The sequence below is a fragment of the Apodemus sylvaticus genome, chromosome 10, assembly GCF_947179515.1.
Source record: "Apodemus sylvaticus chromosome 10, mApoSyl1.1, whole genome shotgun sequence".
NCBI classification, from domain to species: Eukaryota; Metazoa; Chordata; class Mammalia; order Rodentia; family Muridae; genus Apodemus; species Apodemus sylvaticus.
The window spans coordinates 73,211,872-73,234,034 of NC_067481.1; the positions used below are offsets into that span (position 1 = coordinate 73,211,872).

Genomic DNA, 22,163 nt, shown 5'->3' on the forward strand with positions numbered 1-22,163 from the left:
CTTGTGTGTTGTGTCTCAAAGGAAGCTTCGCAGAGCCCCCTCATTACGGTCTCCTCCAGGTGTTTCTACAGTGCTCTGTTGGCTTGCCCGACTCCCCTGGGCTGTGAGCGTTGCCAACACTGGCTTGTGACCTCCATTTTGCTTCAGACTGCTCTGGCTCCAACCCCAGAAGGTAGGGGTGAGAAACGTAGAATATGGAAGTAGGGGTGAGCAGATTCCTCCACTGTCTAGGATGGATGGCTTTAAGGTGAGGGCCTGGGGAATGGGTTGATTCTGAGCCCTTCATGGGCACTGGGTCTAGGTCAGTGAAAGTTCAAGGCTCTAGCACTTAGTCACGATTGAGACTATGGGTCAAATACAGTTCCCAGGGAAGGAAGACGGTGTATTCCAGTGGAGGAGGGAGGGAAACATGTCTGCACTAGTGACTGTACTAGTGAATGCTGTTCTAGATAGCAGACCCAGGCAGGGGATGCAGAGGACACAGGTCTGGAAAAATGGCTGAGCAGAAGAACCCTGACTGCTCTTCCAGAGGCCCCATTCTATACAGAACACTTTACAAAGTGGCTCACAGCCACCTGTATGTAAATCCAAGCCTGGGGGATCCAATGGTCTCCACGGGCACAGACATGTGCAGAGAAAGCACCTACACACTTAAAATAGATAGTTGTAAACAGAGGACAGATAATCCAAAGGATCTTAAATATAGCACAGCGGGATCAACAGAGGCCTCCATGGTGGGGAGAAGTCAGGAGAAGAAGAAAGGGAAGAACCTTCCTGAGGCGAGATTCTGATCCTGAGGGGGCGTTCCTCCAGGGAGGATGCAGGCCACAGCACAGTGCTTCAGGAGCTGCCTTGTCTGTCACTGGGTACTCAGCTCCTAACGGCCTCGGGCACGCCCCAGTCTCACCAGTCTCACCTTTTCGCTTTTTAACAGAATTTTATTCTTGCACGTGTGCTTCACCAGAATGTAACTCTGCATCATTTAAAGTCCGCAGGCTGCTTTCTCAAAATGCTTTGTAGGGTTTTTTCCTTGTTTTTTTTTTTTTTTTTTTTTTTTTTTTTTTAATGAGGGAGTATTTAATCACAGCTCTTTTATATATCACTTTACACATTGCAAAACAAGAAAAAACAATAGGAAACTGATGTAGTACAATTATGTGGAGATCCAGAAATAAATCATGTTTTTGCAAGAATTGTACAAAATCAAGGGAAGGCCTACAGAGGGAACACGATTTAACCAGAGCTGTTTGGCTGGATTTCTGAATAGGAGGCAAAATAAGCCACAATGTGCACTACCTTGTAAAATAAAATAGACATCAAACTTTTTCTTGTTTGCGTGTCAAAAGTCAACATTGAGTCTATTCTTTGACCGCTCTCCACCTTTTTTGAGAGAGGGGCACTCAATGAATCTGCAGCTCACTAATTCAGCTATGTTCACTAGCCATCAAGACCCAGGGACCCCGTTGTCTGCCTCCCTAGTGCTTGCTTTACAGGAAGATTTTGTTTTCTTTTATTTATTTTTGATGGGCAGCAGATATTGAACTCGGGTCCTCAAGCTTGCACAACACTTTACCAACTGAAGTATCTCCCTAGCTTCGTTTTATTCTTCTTTTTAATTAAAAAATAAAATATAAATCTTAGGAAACTGGCCCAAAAGAAAGGAAATACTAAAGAAATAGCTTTTGGTCATTCCACTTTGAAGCAATCTCCTCCAACAAAACCAAATATCCAGTCTGAACGAGGGAAGCACAACAGAAAAGAATAGGAAAACACGTGCACAGGAAAAGCGCACGGGAATAATTCAGAACGCGAGGCACATCACGTGGTGACAAAGGTTCAAAAGCCTAAATATGAGCCGCTCCAGGTTCTGGTAGAAGCAGCTTTGTTCACACCCTGCTTGACGGCGAGGCTGCCTGGGAGAGGAAGTGGGACAGCCTGGGGCTTTCTAGAAAGCTTGTGAGGTCCTGCCGGCTGGGGTTGGGGTTCCTTAGCTCTGGCTTTTCCCCTTAAGCAGAGGCTCATTCAACTCCTCGCCCCCGCAACTTCCGCGTGGGGCTGGGACCACCCAAGCTCTGAGACACCGCCAGGCATCTCCAGGATGCCGGGGTCACGATGCCCCTGCGGGCTAGCTTCCGTCTTTGCACCGCCCTCTTCCCTGCTGTGTTCCAGCAGGTTGGGAACCACAGCTTCCTCTTTTATTAAGCGAAGAATGTTGGTCAGGTCCCAGCGTCTCTGCTCTCCGTGTTCCAGCAGCGATGAGGATAAAGTCCTGAGCCCAATGGAGCTTTTATTCTAAAAGTTGGGGAGGCGGAGATAGGGGCAAGAAAACAAAATCAACACATAAACACATGATTTCAAGCCAAGGCTGTAAAGAAAACAAAGCTAGATTGTGCAAGGTGGAGGAGGCGGAAAGAGGAGGACTTGCATGTCTGGAGGGAAACCAGAAGTAAAAAAGAAACTGTCTGAGCTGAGCCAAGCGGTGGTGAGGCAGGGGCAGGCCGGTTTTAGAGTTCGAGGCCAGCGTGGTCTACAGTGTGAGTTGTAGAACAGCCAGGGCCATACAGAGAAATCCTGTCTTGAAAAACCAGAAAAAAGAAAGGAAAAGGACGGAGACAGGGGTGGGGGTGGGGACGGGGCAAGCGCAAGTATTGCTGATGGTGGTGCACACACCTGTAACCCCAGTGCACAGGAGGTGGAAAGATGTCCTCCGTGATAGGAGTTCAAGGCCAGTCTGGGGTACCGACGACCCTTTCTCAAAAGATCAAAAAGAGAAAAAAATTTTTTAGCCCTTTTTAGTTTGAGGAATTAGCACCTCCTCTGCTTTTGTACCTTTGTCTCCCGGCCCCTGTGCGTCTTTCTTTCTTTCTTTCTTTCTTTCTCTTTCTTTCTTTCTTTCTTTCTTTCTTTCTTTCTTTCTTTCTTTCTTTCTTTCTTTCTTTCTTTCTTTCTCTTTCTTTCTTTCTCTCTCTCTCTCTCTCTCTCTTTCTTTCTTTCTTTCTTTCTTTCTTTCTTTCTTTCTTTCTTTCTTTCTTTCTTTCTTTCTTTCTTTCTTTTTTCCTGGCCTCAGACTTAGATCTCCCTGCCTTGGCCTCCCCAGTGCTGGAATTAAAATTGTGTGTCATTAAGTACGACTCCTTCACCCTTTTTAGTTAGGGCAGGTATGCAACCCCTACTCCATCTTGCCCCTAAAGAAGGCTATTCACAGAGAGAATGTCAGGGCGGGGTGGGGGGCTGTGGAAGCACAGGGTTAGGTGACCCCGTAAGGACAAAAGCAGAACTCTTTTTGTTGTTGTTGTTGTTGTTGTTGTTTGGATTTGTTTTTTTTTTTTTTTTCGAGACAGAGTTTCTCTGTATAGCCCTGGCTGTCCTGGAACTCACTCTGTAGACCAGGCTGGCCTCAAACTCAGAAATCCGCCTGCCTCTGCCTCCCAGAGTGCTGGGATTACAGGCAGGCGCCACCACTGCCCGGCTAAAAACAGAACTCATAAAAATTGTGCATGTGTGATGTGAACGTGGGTGTGCTTGCCTGTACAAGTGTGTGAAGGCCAGAGAAGGATTTTGGGCGTCTCGGTCTATCACTCTTACTCTCTTGATCCTAGAGCTCTGCATTTTAGCTCCATTAGCAGGCAGGCCAGCACAGGAATCCTGAAGTCTCAGCTAACCCCAGTGCTGCAGTTACAGGCCTGCGCCAGTAGGCGTGAGGCTTTCTAACAGAATCTGGGATCTCAACTCAGACCCTCACACTTGCTCTGCAAGCACTTTCCCGTTACCTCTGCCTCTTTCTGTAAACATAATTTGTTAGTTCAAAGAGCATCGCAGAAAATCCTTAATCACTGGACCACATACACGTAATTTTTTTAAAATGTTATTTTTCGGGTGCTGGGGGTGGACCAAGGGGCCTGCATGCATTTTACACCGCTAATCTTTCCCTCGCTCCCCCTCTCTGTCGTAGCTCAGGCTGGCCTAACTCACTTTGTATCCCTGGACGTCTGATCTTCCTATAATGTAATTCTAAGTTTATAGGCGGGTATCACAATACCCAGCTTTATTTTCTGGGCCAGAGTGTCGCTCTGTAGTTTAGACTGGCCTGGGACTCCCGGCGCTCATCCTGCCTCAGCTTCCCCTGACCCAGCCTGGATATTTAAGACATAGGAATTGTGGTTGGGGGCTCGGGTTATGCAGGTGCGCCAGCTAATAATTCCGGTAGAAACTCGCGACAACCCTCCAGTGGTTCTGACGCGCGAAAACCTAGGTTTGCTCCGGATCTCAGCGACCCGGCGTCCCAGCCCTGCACTGCGCAGGCGCTGACTGCTGCCTAGCTCGGGCGAGCGATTCATTCGGCATTCCTTGCAAAGCCGCGGGCGAGACAGAAGCTCTCTCCACGCTCCGCGACACCGCGCATGGGCGAGCCCGGACCCACCCGAGGGGCAACCGCCGCGCCTTCCGGTTCCGATGACAGCGGCGCCGGAAGCCGGCTGGGCTGCAAGATTAGGTGACAGCCTGCGGGCTCCGGGTCCCGGGGTGCGGGGCGCCCCGATCAAAGCCTGGAGCAGTCGTCGGCCACACCCTCCAAGGGCTGGTGGAGTCACCCGGACTCAGACGTCCTATCTACTGCATCTGACTGGGCCAGAGGTAACCAGCTGTGAGCGGTGGGGTCCGGCCAGGCACTGCAGGAGGGTCTCTGGGAGGATATGTAGGAGTTTGCCAGTCTTCTGCACTGTAATGCGGGTGAAGTCAGGGTCGTGGCATACCCCTAGGATAAGTGGTGGGCTTTCCTGACCTTTCAGTTTTAGGTAAAGAAGTGTCATTGTGAAACTTCCTAATATTTATAGGGATATGATTTGTTTGAGAGTAAAATACAGGGCATTGGATGTTGTGGTTTGAAAAGATGACACTTGTGTGGAGACCTAAATAAGGTGCCAGCTATGAGAAGATGTGAGAGTGTCCCGGGAAGAGGATAGAGGCAGAAATAAACTGGATGATGTACCCTGAAACCGGAATGGCCATGGAGGTAGAGTACGGCAAGTGATGGGGAGAGTCATTGGAGTGAGGATAACAAGGGAGTTTGTTTGGATAGAAGTTCTGTTTTCCTTTGGGTTGTTGTTGTCTTTGAGACAGGGTCTCTTAGAACCTAGGCTGGCCTGGAGATTCCTAAGTAGACCAGGCTGGCCTTGAAAGAAGCATCTGCTTCTGCCTCCCATGTGCTGGGGGGATTAAAATCATGCACCACCATATCCAACCTCAGATTTATTTATTTTCTTTTATAATGATGATGACGACGACAACGATGACAGCATTTCTCTAACATAGCCTTTCCGGTCCTGGAATTCACTGTATAGACCAGGCTGGTCTGAACTCACAGAGATCTGCCTGCCTCTGCCTCCTGAGTCCTGGGATTAAAGGCATGAGTCACCACACCCAACAGATTTTTTTTTAAACTTATTTCTAGGTGTATGGGGACCTTTTGCCTTCATGTGTGTCTGTGCACCACACGACGCAGGGGATGAAAAGGGTCTCTACAGCTGGAGTTATAGGAGGTTGTGGCTGCCACGTAGGTGCTGAGAACAGAACCTGGGTTATTTGCAAGAGCAGCAAGTGCTCCTTAAACACTGAGCCATCTCTCCAGCTCTTGTAGTGTGAAGTTCTAACATTTCCTTCATGTCTCCTTCTACCCACTGGCAGCTTGTGATTCAGGTCTTCTTAGCCAAAGGCTAGGAAATGGAGGTACTGTTGAATCAGTTAGGCTTAATCGGCCCAGTGATGGACTATGCCCTGCAGGGAGGGAAAGATGAAACCAGACTCCAGGCTCCGCTTAGCTGGTAGTCCAGTCCAGAGACACATCTGCAGAAGCAGTCAGGAGGATTCGGAGGTGTGTGGAACCGACGCATCAGATTAGTGATGCAGAAAAGAAGGCTGCACAAGGAAGAATAGAGAGGCCTGAGTTGGCGACCAGGAGAGACGTAAAAAGGTGAACGTGACCAGGGATGTGGCATATGCTTTAGTCTAGCAGGTGGATTTTTCTAAGTTCAAGGTTAGCCTGGATTTCTGAGAGAGGTTAATTGGTGACCTTTTGGGAGCCAGAGGTTCACTTGAGTTGGGAGAGGTGTGAAGAGGGTGCTTATGGAGTGAGTGTAGCAAAATAAAAAAGTGAGAAGCAAGGGCTTTGGGTGCAGCTCAGTGGCGCAGCACGCGTCCAGCATGTGTGGGGCCTTGGCCCTGAAAATTCAATACATTGATTAAAAATTAATGCATTCCTGCTGGGCACTGGTGGTGCACGCCTTTAATCCCAGCACTTAGGAGGCAGAAGCAGGCAGATTTCTGAGTTCGAGGCCAACCTGGTCTACAGAGTGAGTTCCAGGATAGCTGGGGCTACACAGAGAAACCCTGTCTCAAAAAAACAAAACAAAATTAATGCATTCCTGATGATACGGAATTCCAGCTACTTAGAAGGCTAATTCGGGAGGATTCCAAGTTGATGGTCAGTCTGAGATACAGAATAATGAGCTCAAGGCCCATCTGGTCAATTTAGGGAGATCATGACTCAAGCAGCACAAAAAGCAGAGACTGGAACAGGGCGGTGGTGCATGCCTTTAATCCCAGCACTCAGGAGGCAGGGGCAGGGGCAGGGGCAGGCGCAGGCGTATCTCTGAATTCCAGGCCAGATCTACAGAGAGATCTGAGAACAAACAAGTGCACTCAGTGGACTGGGGTGCACTCATTGGGGGTGGGGGTTCCTGGGGGGTACTTGCTGTTGAGGCCAGCATGAACTATATGAGACCCCATTTCAAAACAAAATAGTATCATCAAGATATCTCAGTGTGTAGTCCTGGTGACCTGAGTTCAGTCCCTAGAACCCACATAAAGGTGGAAAGAGAGAACCGACTGCACAAAGTTGTCTGAACGTGCCATGTGTGCCCTCTTCTGCCCAAATCAGGAGCGAGAACACATAGGTTCTTAAAAAGTAGAACAAGTACATGTCTACAGGACATGTACAGACTCTTTTCTTTTCTCTTTTTTTTTTTTGTTTTTGGTTTTTTGAGTCAGGGTTTCTCAGTGTAGCCCTGGCTGTCCTTAAACTCAGAAATCCACCTGCCTCTGTCTCCCAAGTGCTAGGATTAAAGGCGTGCGCCACCACTGCCCAGTTTCTTTTCTCTTCTCTTCTCTTTCTTTTGAGACAGGGTCTTTCTATGTCACTTGGCTGTCCTCAAATGCCCTATGTAGACCAGGATGGTTTCAAATCTCCCTAGTGCTAGAATTAACGCCTATCCACCAAGCCAGACCCTTTTGTGATAGTTCCCAAAGTACAGGCTAATGGTCGTTTACATATCCTTGCACTGTGTTAGATGTGTGTGCCTTGTGCATTGAAGCAGGGTCACTGAACCTGTAGGTCAATGAGTGAGCAAGGCTGGTTGGCCTGTCTCCATAGTGCAAGGAGTTCACTCCTGGCTTCTTTTTGTGGGTACCAGGAATAAAGCTCAGGTCCTTATGTGGCAAGCATCTTACCAATGAAGCCATCTTCTCAGCCCCAGTCCTCAGCTTGTATTTTTTTTTTCAGGGTGCGGGGACAGGTGGGAGCAGGATACAGTTTCTTATTATGTAGCCCAGGCTAGCCAGGAACTAAAAGTGGTTGGTCTGCCTCTTCTTCCCAATCACTAAACTTAAACATATGCACCACCACAGCTGGCTTTCCTCAACTTTAAAAATGATGCATTTGCTTATTGGGGGCGGGCCTGACTGCCGTGGCATGCGTTGAGCTGTCAGGACAACTGTGTGGAGTCCTCCCTCCTCCAACTGTGGTTCCCACGACCATATTCAGGCTGGACGGCAGGCATGCTACCCACTGAGCCATTGGCTTGGCTCCGCCTCAACGTTTTTCATAGTTTCAAGGTCTCCCGCTGATGGTCCTGGTATCAGCTGACATATGACAAAGCCAGGCATTTTGACCACGATGAAGTCCTGTCCTTGAACCATTGATAAACTGGGGCTCTGTTATCCAGATTTTCTTGGCAGTCATTATTTTTTCTTGCCATCTTCCCCAGCTGGTGTTTTGTGCTTGCTCCAGTTAACTTCCTGTTGTCATAACCGAGAGACCCTGTGAGTTCATCCCAGAGGTACTCACACACAGCTGTCTTTTCCTGCTGTGACAGAGACCAGCTCTGTTGGTCCTGTTGTGCAAAGTACTTAGGGAGAGGGCCTCAGCCTAGAGCCAGACAGCAGGCTTCCTTCAGCCCCCACTCCTGCACTCCCCCGCTGAGTGGCCTTGGGGTGTTTATTTTACCTTTCCTAGTCTCATTTTCTCAGCTGCAGAGTGGGTCTAATAACCATAGCCATGGTGTAGTGAGAAGAGAATGACGTAACGGGTGAAGTCACTGAGCAGAGCGTCGCACGGAACGAGCCTGGGGGAACGCTAGTTATTTCCAAGCAAAATAACTACATCATTTTAAGAGGAGTCCCTGTTATATTTTATCCATAACTGTAGAGTCTGACTTTGGGGGTCTGATTTCTCTGGACAGTGTGGTCACAAATTTTAGTGTGTAAGATGATGTCAGTCAGGGCCCAGCACTGTTTCCCTGTCATTTGTCCCTAGCAGGGAGGAAGACTATGACTATAAAGTAGGGCTGAGCTGGGAAAGCCAAGATGGGTGGTGCCTGTGGGACTAGGAGGGTTCAGGAAGTGGGAAGATCCCAGGGTCACCATGGACATTGGCTTCTTGTGATGTCACTTTTGAGAGAGCTGGCTTCATTGATCCCTTTAGAGGGACACATAACTCAGTCCTATTTCTAGTCCCATGTGTGGGTGCAGACGGTCTACTCTGTTGCTGGCTTTCTGAGGATTATCTGTATACTCCATGTTGCAGGCTACTCAGAAGCAGAGTGGAGAGGAGGGAGCCCACCGTGAGTGGGAGGTGGTAAGGTTTAACTTTAGCCTGGGGTGCTGGCTCAGTGTTGCTTGCTATACAAGCATAAACACCTGAGTCTGAATTTCCAGAACTCACGTAAAACCAAGCGTGGTAGAGGCCAGCTAATCCAAGAGTGCAGATCCTGTGGTGAGATGAGAGGCAGAGTCAGGACAGTGGCTGGAAGCTCCCCAGCCCAGGGTAGCTTGGAATAGACAGTAGTGAACAACAAAGAGACCCCGTTTCAAACAAGATAGAAGGTGAGAACTGACATCCCCGGCTGGCCTCTGACCTCCGTACTCACACTGTGGTATGCGTATATGTGTCTGTACTCAGATGCATGCATAACATGCATACACATCATATATAACTCCCATATACACCTTCCATGGCATAACTGAGCAGGAGTGCATCTGGTATGGTAGGGAGGCGGGCTCCCGGCTGTCCATCACCCAGTGATCAGAACTAAGGGTTCAAGCCGGGGCGGTGGTGACTCACGCCTGTAATCCCAACACTCTGGGAGGCAGAGGCAGACAGATTTCTGAGTTCGAGGCCAGTCTGGTCTACAGAGTGAGTTCCAGGACAGCCAGGACTATACAGAGAAACCCTGTCTCGAAAAAACCAAATCCAAAAAAACCAAAAAAAAAAAAAAAAAAAGAAAAGAAAAAGAACTAAGGGTACAGAGTGAGAGTGGAGGGGTCAGGCAGGTCAGGCTAGGGCTCGCTGCCTGCAGTACATGAAAAACAGTTTCACTAACTGAAAGGGAAGGTGGTTATAGTGAATATATGAAAATTCATGCCCTGTGTACCTAGGCTATTCTGACATACAGCCTGCTGAGGATCCTGTGAGTAAGAAAGGAACTGGGGGTTTGTCAGAGGCTCAGGCTCTGAAGTGGGTGGTCTGTGAGACCTGAATATGATACCCAGAATCCTGTAAAAAAAATGCCAGTTGTTGGGACTGGAGAGATGGCTCAGCAGGTAGAGCACTGGCTGCACTTAGAAGGCCCAGGATTGATTTCCCAGCATCTACAAGGTGGCTGATAACTACCTGTGAAAGGATCCAGTACCTTTTCTGGCTTCTGCAGACGTTGCACATACATGGTGCACATATGTACATGAAGCAAAATACCCACACACATAAAATAATAAAGCAATCTAAAGAAATGCTGGGTGTGGTGGTTCATACTTATAGTCTCGGTATTAGGGAGCTGGAGACCAGAGGATCTCTGGTGCTCACTGGCACCAGATTGGTGAGCTTCAGACCACAGAAATGAAAGACCCAGTCTAAAAGGAAGTAGACCGCATTCTGGGGACCCTCAAGGTGGCTCTGTGCATTAGAGAGGTGGGCTGGAGGGATGCTCGGCAGCTCTCGCTGCTCCTGCGGAAGACCAGCCGGCTCCCAGCACCCACATGAGGCAGCTTTCCAGCTCCAAGAGAGGGGGAGGAGATTTGAGACATGGTTTCTCTGTGTAGCCCTGGCTATCCTAGAACTCACAGATAAAGGCATGCCCCACCACTGCCTGTCGACCAGAAGTCTGCTTCTGACTTCCTCTGGCACACACACACACACACACACACACAAGGAATACAATGGTAAAAGATCAAAACGTTTAAGACTAATTTTGGTTTGGTTTGGTTTTTCAAGAGAGGATTTCTCTGTGTAACAGCCCTGTCCTGGAACTCGATTTGTAGACTAGGCTGGCTTTGAACTCACAAGAGACCCACCAGCCTCTCTGCTGAGATCAAAGGTGTGCATCACCACACCAGCTGACAGTATTACAGCTGACCTGACAATGTATATGTGACCACAATACAAAACAACTCTGTCTTTGTTTAGTGGGGAGCTAATTTATTATTATTCAGGAGGGATGAGGGGATCTGAAGAAATGTTATGGGAAGTATAACACCCCTCCCCGCTAGCCCCACCCCACCCTGCCCCACCCCACCCCTGACAAGACCCACACTGGCCTGACCCAGTTGGCATCACTAGGCAGAGGCCGCCATGGAGCAGTGTGCATGTGTGGAGAGGGAGCTGGACAAGGTCCTGCACAAGTTCCTGACCTACGGGCAGCACTGCGAGCAGAGCCTGGAGGAGCTGCTGCACTACGTGGGCCAGCTGCGAGCTGAGCTGGCCAGTGCAGGTGGGTGAGCATCCCCAGGGACCATGTAACCACGAGCTACGTACTGGGTGGTGAAGTCTTGGATATGCACATCCCTAGGCTTCTGACAGAAAGGACTTATTTACTTGAAATCACTGACATTGCCGGTTTGTTTTCAGTAACTTTCATGTAGTTATTGTTCGGGGGAGAAGTTCCTAGGGTTTATTTCTATTGTAACCTGTACCAGCGCATCATTCCTGCTCTGGCTCACCGATGGCCTGTTGTGTGCATGTGTGAGATTCTGTGCGCACTAGTGGACAGAAATTGGCTTGTATCTATTTCTGTGCTATCCTGAAGAATGCCAGGAAAAGCTCCCCACATGGCTTTCTGTGTTTCCATTTCTCCTAGAAGTGGAATTTCTGGGCCAGCATAACCTTTGAGTTTAATCTGCCCGTTCACAGGAAAGCCTGCAGTACAGCCACTACACAAGATAAAGCAAGGCACACAGGTGCAAAGTCATCACTGATAGCAACCTAGACTTCCATAGCTGAGAAAACGAAGTCACCAAGGTCCTGGCTTGTGGGCTAGAGAGATGGCTCACCAAGTACAAGGCCCCTGCTCACAAGCCTGATGACCTGAATCCCTGGGACCCACATGGTAGACGGTATCTTCTGCCCCCACCCCACCCCGGTGTGCATCAGGGCACATATGTGTATCATGTTCCGTCCCTCAACCCCTGTGTAACTTAACTAAAGAAAGATATCTTTTTGTTTGTTTGAGACAGGGCCTTTCTGCATAGCTCTGTCATGTAATTCACTATGTAGACCAGGCCAGCCTAGAACTCAGAGATCCACTTGCCTCAGCCTCCCAAGTGCTATGATTAAGGGTACACGTGTGCTACCACACCTGGAAGTTGTTAAAAATCTTAAAAATAAGTAAACAAACATAGTGGCTTGTTCAACATGGCGATTTCCAAGTCCCTGAATTTAAGTACCTGGAAGCTGGTAATCCCAGAACTCTTGAGGTAGAGGCAGGAGAATCTCTGTGAGTTAGAGGCCAGCCTGGTCTACATAGTGAGTTCCAGAGCAGCCAGAGCTACACAGTAAGACTGAAAAATAAGCAGCTGGGCACAGACTGGAAGCATGCAGGGCTGTCCCTGGGTCACCACACTGGCATGCAGTAGGAAGCAGACATGCTGCTGTAGAAGCTGCCCAAGATCTGCCTCCTGTTTCTGACAGGCTATCTCCCTCCACAGCTCTCCAGGGGACCCCTCTCTCAGCCACACTCTCCCTTGTGATGTCCCAGTGCTGTCGGAAGATCAAAGACACAGTCCAGAAACTGGCTTCCGACCATAAGGACATTCACAGCAGCGTCTCCCGAGTAGGCAAAGCCATTGACAGGGTAAGTGTGTGAGTGGTCAAGGGTCTAGGAGGGGGAACACCACAGAGCTAACGTGCACTGGCTTGGCAGGAACACACGTGCGAGTGCCTGAGTCACAAATCCATCTCTCCTCTGTCAGAACTTTGACTCTGAGATCTGCGGCGTGGTCTCAGATGCTGTGTGGGACTCCCGTGAGAAACAGCAGCAGATCCTGCAGATGGCCATTGTAGAGCACCTGTACCAGCAGGGCATGCTCAGTGTAGCTGAGGAGCTGTGCCAGGTAATGTTGGCCTTGAGAGCACAAGGGAGGGTACCTATCTCCTGCTGTTTGAGATGTTCTTGCTTATGTAGCCCAGGCTAGCCTCATTGTTACCCTCCTTTCTCAGTCTCCTAAATTCTGGGATTATGGGTATGACATACCGCCATGCCCAGCCCACAGCATTCATCTGCTAGTTTTTCAGCCAGTCCCTGATAGTCTTGGCTATTTTTGTTTTGGAACTTGCTATGTAGGCCAGACTGGTCTCAAACTCACAGAGATCCTCCTGCCTCTCAAGTGCTGCAACCACAACCTGTTTCTTGTGATTCTGAGATAAGGTCTGGTAGTATAGACCAGGCTGGCCTCCAACTGGTCTTTCTTTTTCCTCTCCAGCCCTGGGTTGGCAGCTGTGCATGGGCCTCATGCATCCTATACATATTTATTTTACAAAGGAACTTGATCTCCCACTCCACAGCAGGAGGTAGCTCAAAGTGTACCTGGAAACAACAAAGTCGCTGATTTCTAGTCAGTCTGTTGCCTGCCAGAGCCGAGGCTTGCTCTCCTTTTGTATTTAGGGGATTAGCGAAACGACATATAGCAGGCTACCAGGAGTCTTAGCCTTAATGTAATTAGGTGAATTAAAAAGTAATTTTCTCCCTAGGCCATTCAGTGGCAGGCCTGGGGACTGTCTGCAGTCACACCGAGGCTGACCAGGGACGATGCTTAGCCTCTGCGGGATGGCAAGTGAAAAGCAGGGCCCTTGCTACCGGCAGACCACAGTCCCCTGCCTTTCTCCAGCTAACCTTTGGCTGATGAAGTTTTATTATGGGAAGAATTTTGGGGACAATGCCTTGCATCTTTCTCAGGAATCGACACTGAATGTGGACCTGGACTTCAAGCAGCCCTTCTTGGAGTTGAATCGGATCTTGGAAGCTCTGCACGAGCAAGACCTAGGACCTGCACTGGAGTAAGGGTGCCCAGCGTGGAGTCGCCCATGGTCACCTCACCTAGATATGCCTGACTCATTCAGCCATGCCTGCCTTAGGGAGTCTCTGCCTTAGGACCCTCTGTAACCGCTACCCACTGCGCTGTCTTCTCTCTCCCCAGATGGGCTGTTTCGCACAGGCAGCGCCTGCTGGAGCTCAACAGCTCCCTGGAGTTCAAGCTACACCGGCTGCACTTCATCCGCCTCCTGGCCGGAGGCCCGGAGAGGCAGCTGGAGGCCCTCAGCTACGCCCGGCACTTCCAGCCCTTTGCCCGGCTACACCAGAGAGGTGAGTGCCAGGGTTCTGCGGGGTAGGGGCTGGGCTCCAGCCTGTACCACAAATGGTCTGTCACCAGAAAGATGCCTCCCCACAGTTTAGAAACCTTGGACTCTTTTGCCTCGAAAGTGAAGGCCAAAGCAGAGGCACAGCTGAGGCAATGAGATGCTACAGTCAGCTGGTTTATGTTAGTCATACTAGTCAGTGTAGGCTAGCCTGACCCTCGCAAGACCTGACTCAGGGGTTAAAGGGTCAAAGGCAGCTGCAGTCAGCTGGTTTATGTTAGTCATACTGGTTAGTGTAGGCTAGTGTGCCCCTTGCAAGACCTGACTCAGGGGTTAAAGGGTCAAAGGCACCTGCAGTCAGCTGGTTTATGTTAGTCATACTAGTTAGTGTAGGCTAGTGTGACCCTCGCAAGACCTGACTCAGGGGTTAAAGGGTCAAAGGCACCTGCAGTCAGCTGGTTTATGTTAGTCATACTAGTCAGTGTAGGCTAGCCTGACCCTCGCAAGACCTGACTCAGGGGTTAAAGGGTCAAAGGCAGCTGCAGTCAGCTGGTTTATGTTAGTCATACTAGTTAGTGTAGGCTAGTGTGACCCTCGCAAGACCTGACTCAGGGGTTAAAGAGTTAAAGGCAGCTGCAGTCAGCTGGTTTATGTTAGTCATACTAGTCAGTGTAGGCTAGCATGACCCTCGCCAAGACCTTACTCAGGGGTTAAAGGGTTAAAGACAGCTGCAGTCAGCTGGTTTATGTTAGTCATACTGGTTAGTGTAGGCTAGCATGACCCTGGCAAGACCTGACTCAAGGGTTAAAGACAGCTGCAGTCAGCTAGTTTATGTTAGTCATACTAGTTAGTGTAGGCTAGCATGACCCTCGCAAGACCTGACTCAGGGGTTAAAGGCCATAAGGTGGGATACAATTACATATACATATGATCGAGTTAGTATGTGTACAGTGGTTTAGCTGGATGAATGCCTACAGAAGAGGGCAGTGGGTGTCAGTGTAGATGGCTGCTCATGGGCCACTATGTGGTTGCTGGGAATTGAACTTAGGACCTCTGGAAGAGTGACCAGTGCTCTTAACTTCTGAGCCATCTTTCCAGCCCATAATATTAAAAAAAAATTATAAAGCCAAGCAGTGGTACTGTTTATTAGTAGTGTGTGTTTGTGTGTGAGAGATAGATAGGTAGATACCAAGAGGGTCACTTTATGGTATTGCTTTACCCCTGACTGACAACTATTTTCAAGGTCAGCTTTATATACAGAGACCAAGCTCAAAAAATTGGGGGAGGGTGAATGGAGACCTTCTGCGCCAAGCAGAGACATATCTGTGATCCAGTCAGAGCTGGAGCCCAGGAACAGCCTGACCTTCTTACCTGACTCCACGCTGGCAGCAGCCTGTAGATGCCCTCCTGTGCACATTAGAGGACTTCGCAGTCCTGAGGCTCCTTGAGGTGTGGCCCAGAGCTCTGCCTTCCCTGAACTGTCATCCCATTGTCTTGTAGAGATCCAGGTAATGATGGGCAGTCTGGTGTACCTGCGGCTGGGCTTGGAGAAGTCACCCTACTGCCACCTCTTAGACAACAGCCACTGGGCGGAGATCTGTGAGACCTTTACTCGGGATGCATGCTCCCTCCTGGGGCTTTCAGTGGAGTCCCCACTTAGTGTCAGGTACAACCCAGCCTCCTGAGGTCAGCGCAAGGGGAAAGGCAGGGAGGGAAACGATTGTGCCGATCCTTCCCTGTGCTTTCACAGATAGACACTGCTTGTTTTTACAGTTAGACAGGCCCACCTCGCCTGTTCACTAAGTCATCACTCCCCTGCATGGAGAGCACTGAGTGCTGAGTCAGGTGCTTGAGTTACTGCTTAATCTCTGCACTGCAGTGGTCTCTGCTCACTTCACAGTTACCCCAGTTCAGCAGGTAAGGTGGAGCTCTGCCTTTGTCTTAAAGGAACAAAGAGCACCTAGATTGGCCCCAGAAAGTCACTTCACCATATGGGACAGCTGTCTGTCAGTGTTACATTGTTGCTGTGGGGTCAGGTCACCAGGGATCCATTGGGCAGTGCTGTCTGTACTCACAGCCCAAGGTTCCAGCCAGTGGGCCCCCTGATTTCCTGTCATCCTGAAATAGAACTTTTATAGATGTCTTTGCTGGCACTCTTTGTACCACAGTACAGGCAGGCTCTGGCCCTTCCGACTGAGCACTGTCTCCCAATCGGGGCTTTCCACAGGACCACTTCATCTGCTTGCTGATCTCGTTACTGGAGCTTTTCAAATTTTGGGGGTACACCAGAGCAAATGCAAAGTTGAACATGCCATCTATGTACGTTGCTAGGGGCTTTTTAGGAGCAGCAGAGATGACTCAGGGGTTAAGGGCATTTGTGGATCCTGCTAAGGGCCTGAGTTTGGTTCCCAGCACCCACATGGAGACTCTCATTAGCTAGCTCAGGAGACCTGACACTCCACAGCCATGCACATGGCCCACAAATACACATTAAGCACACGTTTGTACACACAAACCTGTCTCCAGTCCTGTTTGGGACAGTGTGCTGGGCCTCGTGGTCCCAGCTGCTTCAGTCTCCGTTCTGTCCCTCAGCTTTGCTTCCGGCTGTGTGGCGCTGCCAGTGCTGATGAACATTAAAGCCGTGATCGAACAGAGGCAATGCACTGGGGTATGGAGTCACAAGGACGAGTTGCCGGTAAGGCCAGGCTGGGGGGCACCTCAGACTCGGTACTGGGGCACAGTACCCGGGGCTCAGACAAGAAGGGTAACTCAGCCTTTTGCTGGCCTCCCCAGATTGAGATTGAGCTGGGCATGAAGTGCTGGTATCACTCCGTGTTTGCATGTCCTATCCTGCGGCAGCAGACCTCAGATGCCAACCCCCCTATCAAGCTCATCTGTGGCCATGTCATCTCCCGAGATGCACTCAACAAGCTCATCAATGGAGGAAAGTAAGTTCCCCTGCCGGTTCCATTCTCGCCTGCCTGGCTTCCCTGCCAGCCCTGAGATGCTCTTGCATTTGCCTTTCCTTGCAGGCTAAAGTGTCCCTACTGTCCCATGGAGCAGAATCCAGCAGATGGGAAACGCATCATATTCTGATTCTGAGGAACATTCTAGAAGGTGTAATCCACCCATGGGCCTTTGTGGAGGGACTGGCTTCAGTATAGACTGTGATGCCTCTCAGACCAGCATTACCAAGAGAGCCAACCTTGCTAGGCAGAGGCCAACGGAAGGCCGTGAACAAGCCTACGAGGGGGACTGGCTACTCTGTTACTGTCTGTCTACACTGCCCCTGAGGGAGCAGCACAGGCCTTGATCATCAAATGTAGACATCTTTCTACTCTTGCTGTCACAGGGGTTTCTGGCTGTGGCCTGCCCACCTCCTACTGTACAGCCTCAACTGTGTCTATCCATTCTCCACTGTAAATAGCCCGTTAGGACTGAATGCTGTTTTATAACTTTGAGCAAATATATTCATAGCCCTTCTCCTTACTGCTGGCCAGGCTTGAGTTTCACTAAGGACTGCATGCCTCCTGTTACATATAAGCTATTGGGCATGGCCTGGTGGCAGCAGCTACCAAACCATAGCCATCTGGTATAGCAGATCTAGACAGGATGTTTTCCCATGTCCTGTGTGACCTTACTAGTAACTGAGCCCAAACTCACCTCTGATTGTGCCAAGATGCTTCAACTTAGGTTGCTTTGCACCCTAAATGCTTCAAAGTCCTGTAAGTGGAAGGACTTGGGGTTTATGTATGGGGCACACTGCAAGTATGTCTGCCACCTGGTGCCCTTAAAAGTCCAAAAGAGGACCAAGTGAGTCACCATGTCATGTTAGAAGAGCGGCCAGTGAGTGCTCTTACCTGTCATCTCTCTAGCCTCCAGGACCTGGCAAAGCTGTCCTACTGAAAATTTACTATGTGGATGGGCAAACTAATTCTATCCCATCAGTATGTAATGCTCGTGGTGTTGTGAGGTAGGGGCTGGGCCCTGCTGCCTCGTCTCCTCACCCCAACAGTCCTAGAGTGGGAACTGAAGATGGTGGGCTGTGAGCTGGTGCTGAGCATTTGCCAGGTACTCCCTTGAGGCTCTATGCTGAAAGGCTGCTTTCCCTCCTCCTAACATCTTGGTTCTGCCAGCAGCTGGGGTTTAAAAAACACCCACACACTTGACACATTTTTTCGCCTTAGCATTTACTTCTCTCCCATATTCTTGGAACTGTCTTCATCAAAGCTCAACAGGAGATGGTGGCAATGATGGCAAAGATGCTGGCTCTACCTCCAAGAACAGCTGCTGGAGCTGCCTGGGAAGATTCACACATCAAGAAATCAGGGAGCTGAGTCAGGGTGGGCAGCCGCCTGCAGCCAGCCCACCCAACATCTCTTGAACAGGGGCTGGGTTGCAGCCCAAGTCTCTCACAGAGGCGTAGGCAGCGCCTGCACCTCCTCCAGGCACTTGTCGTAGGCCTCCTGATATTCTTCATGGGGCTTCACCATGATGACACAAGTGGGACGCTTGGAGCCTGTGGCCGCACCCAAGTCCTACACAAAAGAGAAGAAAGGCTGCTGGGAACAGGGGCACAGCCTACCAGCCTAGCCAGGCACACAGCCATGTCCCGTTGGTAAACATTACATTTAAAAATATTTCAGATGTTAGACCTCACTTACACTCAGCTCTTGAGCCATGGTCCTCCAAGCTAATAATGAATATTCCCACATGGCCTACATGGGAATACAGTGTTATTCCTGTAGGCAGGGCAGAGCCTCTCTCTGTCTGTAAGTCTCTGACGCCCTTCACACATGCTCAAATATTCTTAGCATACAGAAGATCCCCCTCTTACAGGAAGGAAGCCTGCCAGCCATATGCTTAGTCCCAGCTGAGATGCCAGCTCAAGGGAAGCCACCCAGACCTGAGACTTCAACACCTGAGACACTTCCTCAAATACCCTCCCCCTAGGGCCAAGACCACTCGGGAGTGGGGCAGGGTAAGAGATCCTCACCGTCTTAGAGGGGATATAGACGTAGGGCAAGTTCTGGTCCTCACACAGAACTGGAAGATGGCAGTACACCTCAATTGGCAATGTATCTCCTGCCAAAACCATGATCCTGCAACGAGAGAATCCACCATCAGTTCTACTTTGCTCCTTCTCTTTCCCTTCCAGTTATAAGAGCTCCCTTCAGCCTGGCTGGGAGGGGCACTGAGATGAATAAGATATCCCACCCCAAGGACCCCCACACTTAACGCCAGCCTCCACCTTCTGAAGGGTGTATAGAGGTGAAGTGCTGGGACAGAAGAGGTATGGGAGAAATGCCAAGAAAGAGGAACTCAGCTCTCCTTAGAGTCAGCAATGTGGAGGATCCCAGAATGGCAGGTGTGGGGATAGAATAAGGCCAAGGGACTCAGAGTGGTACTGAAGGGCTGGCTGCCTTTTTAATATATACTAGGAGAACAAAGCTGAGAGACTGGCAGGAATCACCTAAGTGTTGGAGTAAAACACAGGCTGTGTCCCAAGAGAAAGCTTGCCAGAGCCCTCAGCCATGGTTGTAAGCTGTCAGTGTGCCAGCCCCAGGAGTCCTGAAGCCCCACCCAGAAGGAAGAATGTTCTCTAAGGTGGGAGACAAAGGCTGTTTCCATACTCCATTCCCTCTGGCACAGGGCTGGTCCTCTCTGCCTGCTGTCCTTCCTTGTGGTCCCTTTCTCTTTGCCTTCCTGACCTATTATCATGGTGCCAGGCCAACCTGGTCTACAGAGTGAGTTCCAGGACAGCCAGGGCTACACAGAGAAACCCTGTCTCGGAAAAAAGCCAAAAAAAAACAAAACAAATACTTAAAAGGGATCCAAAAACCACTGCATGCCTTTTTTTTTTTTGGTTTTTTGGATTTGTTTTTTTCGAGACAGGGTTTCTCTATATAGCCCTGGCTGTCCTGGAACTCAGAAATCCGCCTGCTTCTGCCTCCCAGAGTGCTGGGATTACAGGTGTGCACCACTACCGTCCGGCTTGGTGCATGCCTTTAATCCCAGCACTTGGGAGGCAGAAGGCAAGAGGATTTCTGAGTTCAAGGCCAGCCTAGTCTACTTGCAGAGGGCTACACAGAGATCCCTGTCTCTAAAAAGCAAACAAACAAACAAACAAACAAACCCCTGCTTTCATACAAATCTGGTTTTTCCCTCCATTGTCTGTCTACAGTCACAGATTACAGCCCAAACTAGCATGCAAAGCCATTCAGGTGTCACCATCCTCTCACTTGACACACAGCTTCCTAAGTCTGACCTGCCCCTCCTAATTCGTCCCTGGACATCACTCCTTGCTTCCACTCTGTTCTGAGAACAACACTAAACCTACCATTCCTCAGAAAGCCCACTGAAGGCTGGAGAGGCAACAGATGGTGGTGCATAGCCATCTGTAACCCCAGTCAAAGGGGATCTTACACCTTGTCTTCTGGCTTCCAAGGACACCAGCGATGCACCAACATTTGCTGCGTTCAGGCAAAACATTCATACACAAATAAGTCAAAAGACAACATTTAAAGGCGTAACCATTGCACTGCCCAGCCCAAGAGCCTACTCTTCTCAGGATTACACACACACACAATTAATGTTCATTCTCTCTCTTCCTTTGTTGTTTTGAGACAGGGTCTCTCTATACATAGACATGGCTGTCCTGAAACTTGGCGTTCTGCATTTGCTGATATTAAAGGCCTAACACTACTCTTGGTGTATCATCCTGCCCTTGTAGGAGTTTTGTTTGTTTTGAGACGTTTCGTAGCCCACGCTGGCCTTGGACTAGCAATGCTTGGGGAGCTAGCCCTCATTCTCCCCTGGGCTACTTGGGAAAATGTCTCTCTACTTACAGCACGTCGCCTAGTTTGTTCGACAGAGTGAACGTGCAGGGCTCTAGTTTACATGGGTTGGGTCTCTGGTCTCTTCCCTGTCGTTTACTGGGAACTCCATTTACTGGTAGTGAAGGGAGTTGACTCTTGTTGACTGGTCAGTCAACTTCACCTCACGTTTATTGAGTAGGTGGAATTTCTTCTTAATAACCCAAACTTAGTGGCATAGTACTTATCCACCATGCACACGGCCCCTAGATTTAATCCCCGGCACTGGGGGCTGGGGGGAACCCGCACAAAACTTAAAAACCAGCGGAAGACAGGTTCTTACCCTTTTTCGCCTTTGTTGACAAATTTTTGAACCTCCTTCACCCCGCGACGAATCTGCTTCTGCTTCACAGCTACAAAGAGAGAGAAGCGTGAGCAGAGACTTCGTCGATCCCGGTCCGCCCAACTCGCCCGGCCCGGGCGGCGTTCGCCACGCGCCCGCCCGCCCGCCCGCCTCACCCTTCTTGATGCACTTGTAGAGCTTGCGCGTCAGGCGGCGGGAAGCCAGGGGCTGCGCGATGGGATTCAGGTTGACCAGCAGCTCTTCGTACGTGCGCTCCTCGCTGCAGCCCTCCGCCTGCGCCTCCGACTCCTCGGGAACGGCCTTTATTTTGGTCATCTTAGCAACTATAACTCAGGTCCGGACATAGAAGAACCACGCGGCCGCCGCCTCCGAGATCACTTCCGGGTTATGAAGTGGCCGTACCCTGTGACCAATCGGAAAACGAAATATTCTGCACCGACCAATCGCTTAAATAGACCTCTGGGGGCGGGATTTTGGGTATAGGGGCGGGGTTAAACGTCAACCTAGGCACCGGATTTGGATTTCCACGGCCGGAACCTAGGGAAGCCGAATTTAGAACTAGGGGTCTAGCAGGGAAAGGGGCGGGATCTGGGGTCGAGAGGCGGGGCCCAAAGGGAAAGAGGCGGGGCCCAAAGGGAAAGAGGCGGGGCCCAGAGAAATTGGTGCGAAGCGGGAGTGCTGAAAAAACTCGAGTGTGTCTCCTGAGCTCCTAGGCCTTGTGACCTGATGCTGCTCTTTAGGAAAAGCCTGGCACACCTGAAGGTTTTTTCATATTTTCTTTTCCCCCTCCTGGATCCTGTTGCTCAAACTATAAACTGCACACCTTTGATCCCAGCAGTGTGGAGACAGGGGCAGGCGGATCTCTGAATTTCAGGTCACCCTGGTCTACATAGTGACTTCCGCTGGGCAGTGGTTGTGCATACCTTTAATCCCAGCACGTGGGAGGCAGAGGGGCAGGGGGAACTCTGAGTTCGAGGCTAGCCTGTTCCAGTACAGCCATGACTACATAGAGAAAGTCTCAAAAGCCGGCAAAGAAAAAAAAGAAAGGGAAAGGAAAGAAAAAGAGGGACACAAGCTGGCCTCAACA

General features: G+C 50.0%; 2 protein-coding genes and 1 long non-coding RNA gene across 5 annotated transcripts; 1 reads left to right on the plus strand and 2 right to left on the minus strand.

Moving 5' to 3' along the window:
- Positions 1-4,322: 4,322 nt before the first annotated feature.
- Rmnd5b (required for meiotic nuclear division 5 homolog B) lies at positions 4,323-17,386 on the plus strand. Of its 3 annotated transcripts, XM_052195444.1 has the most exons (11): positions 4,535-4,632; positions 4,851-5,011; positions 10,886-11,036; positions 12,250-12,395; positions 12,514-12,654; positions 13,497-13,597; positions 13,738-13,904; positions 15,398-15,563; positions 16,490-16,592; positions 16,691-16,845; positions 16,930-17,386. In XM_052195444.1, exons 2-11 carry the CDS (start codon positions 4,979-4,981, stop codon positions 16,991-16,993), a joined length of 1,227 nt encoding a protein of 408 aa, XP_052051404.1. In that variant the 5' UTR covers positions 4,535-4,632; positions 4,851-4,978; the 3' UTR covers positions 16,994-17,386. The 3 variants fall into 3 exon arrangements, with proteins under 3 accessions (XP_052051403.1, XP_052051404.1, XP_052051405.1); XM_052195443.1 differs by lacking the exon at positions 4,851-5,011 and having other exon boundaries at positions 4,323-4,632; XM_052195445.1 differs by lacking the exon at positions 4,851-5,011 and having other exon boundaries at positions 4,553-4,632; positions 10,890-11,036.
- LOC127694062 (uncharacterized) lies at positions 13,984-14,503 on the minus strand. The gene is made up of 3 exons (XR_007979782.1): positions 14,407-14,503; positions 14,249-14,312; positions 13,984-14,060 (listed from the first exon to the last, which is right to left on the minus strand). It is a non-coding gene; the product is annotated as an uncharacterized LOC127694062 (long non-coding RNA).
- Positions 17,387-18,066: 680 nt separating the features above from the next.
- Positions 18,067-21,484, minus strand: Nhp2 (NHP2 ribonucleoprotein). Its single transcript, XM_052195446.1, has 4 exons — positions 21,232-21,484; positions 21,056-21,125; positions 18,894-18,999; positions 18,067-18,435 (listed from the first exon to the last, which is right to left on the minus strand). Exons 1-4 carry the CDS (start codon positions 21,389-21,391, stop codon positions 18,310-18,312), a joined length of 462 nt encoding a protein of 153 aa, XP_052051406.1. The 5' UTR covers positions 21,392-21,484; the 3' UTR covers positions 18,067-18,309.
- Positions 21,485-22,163: the final 679 nt, after the last annotated feature.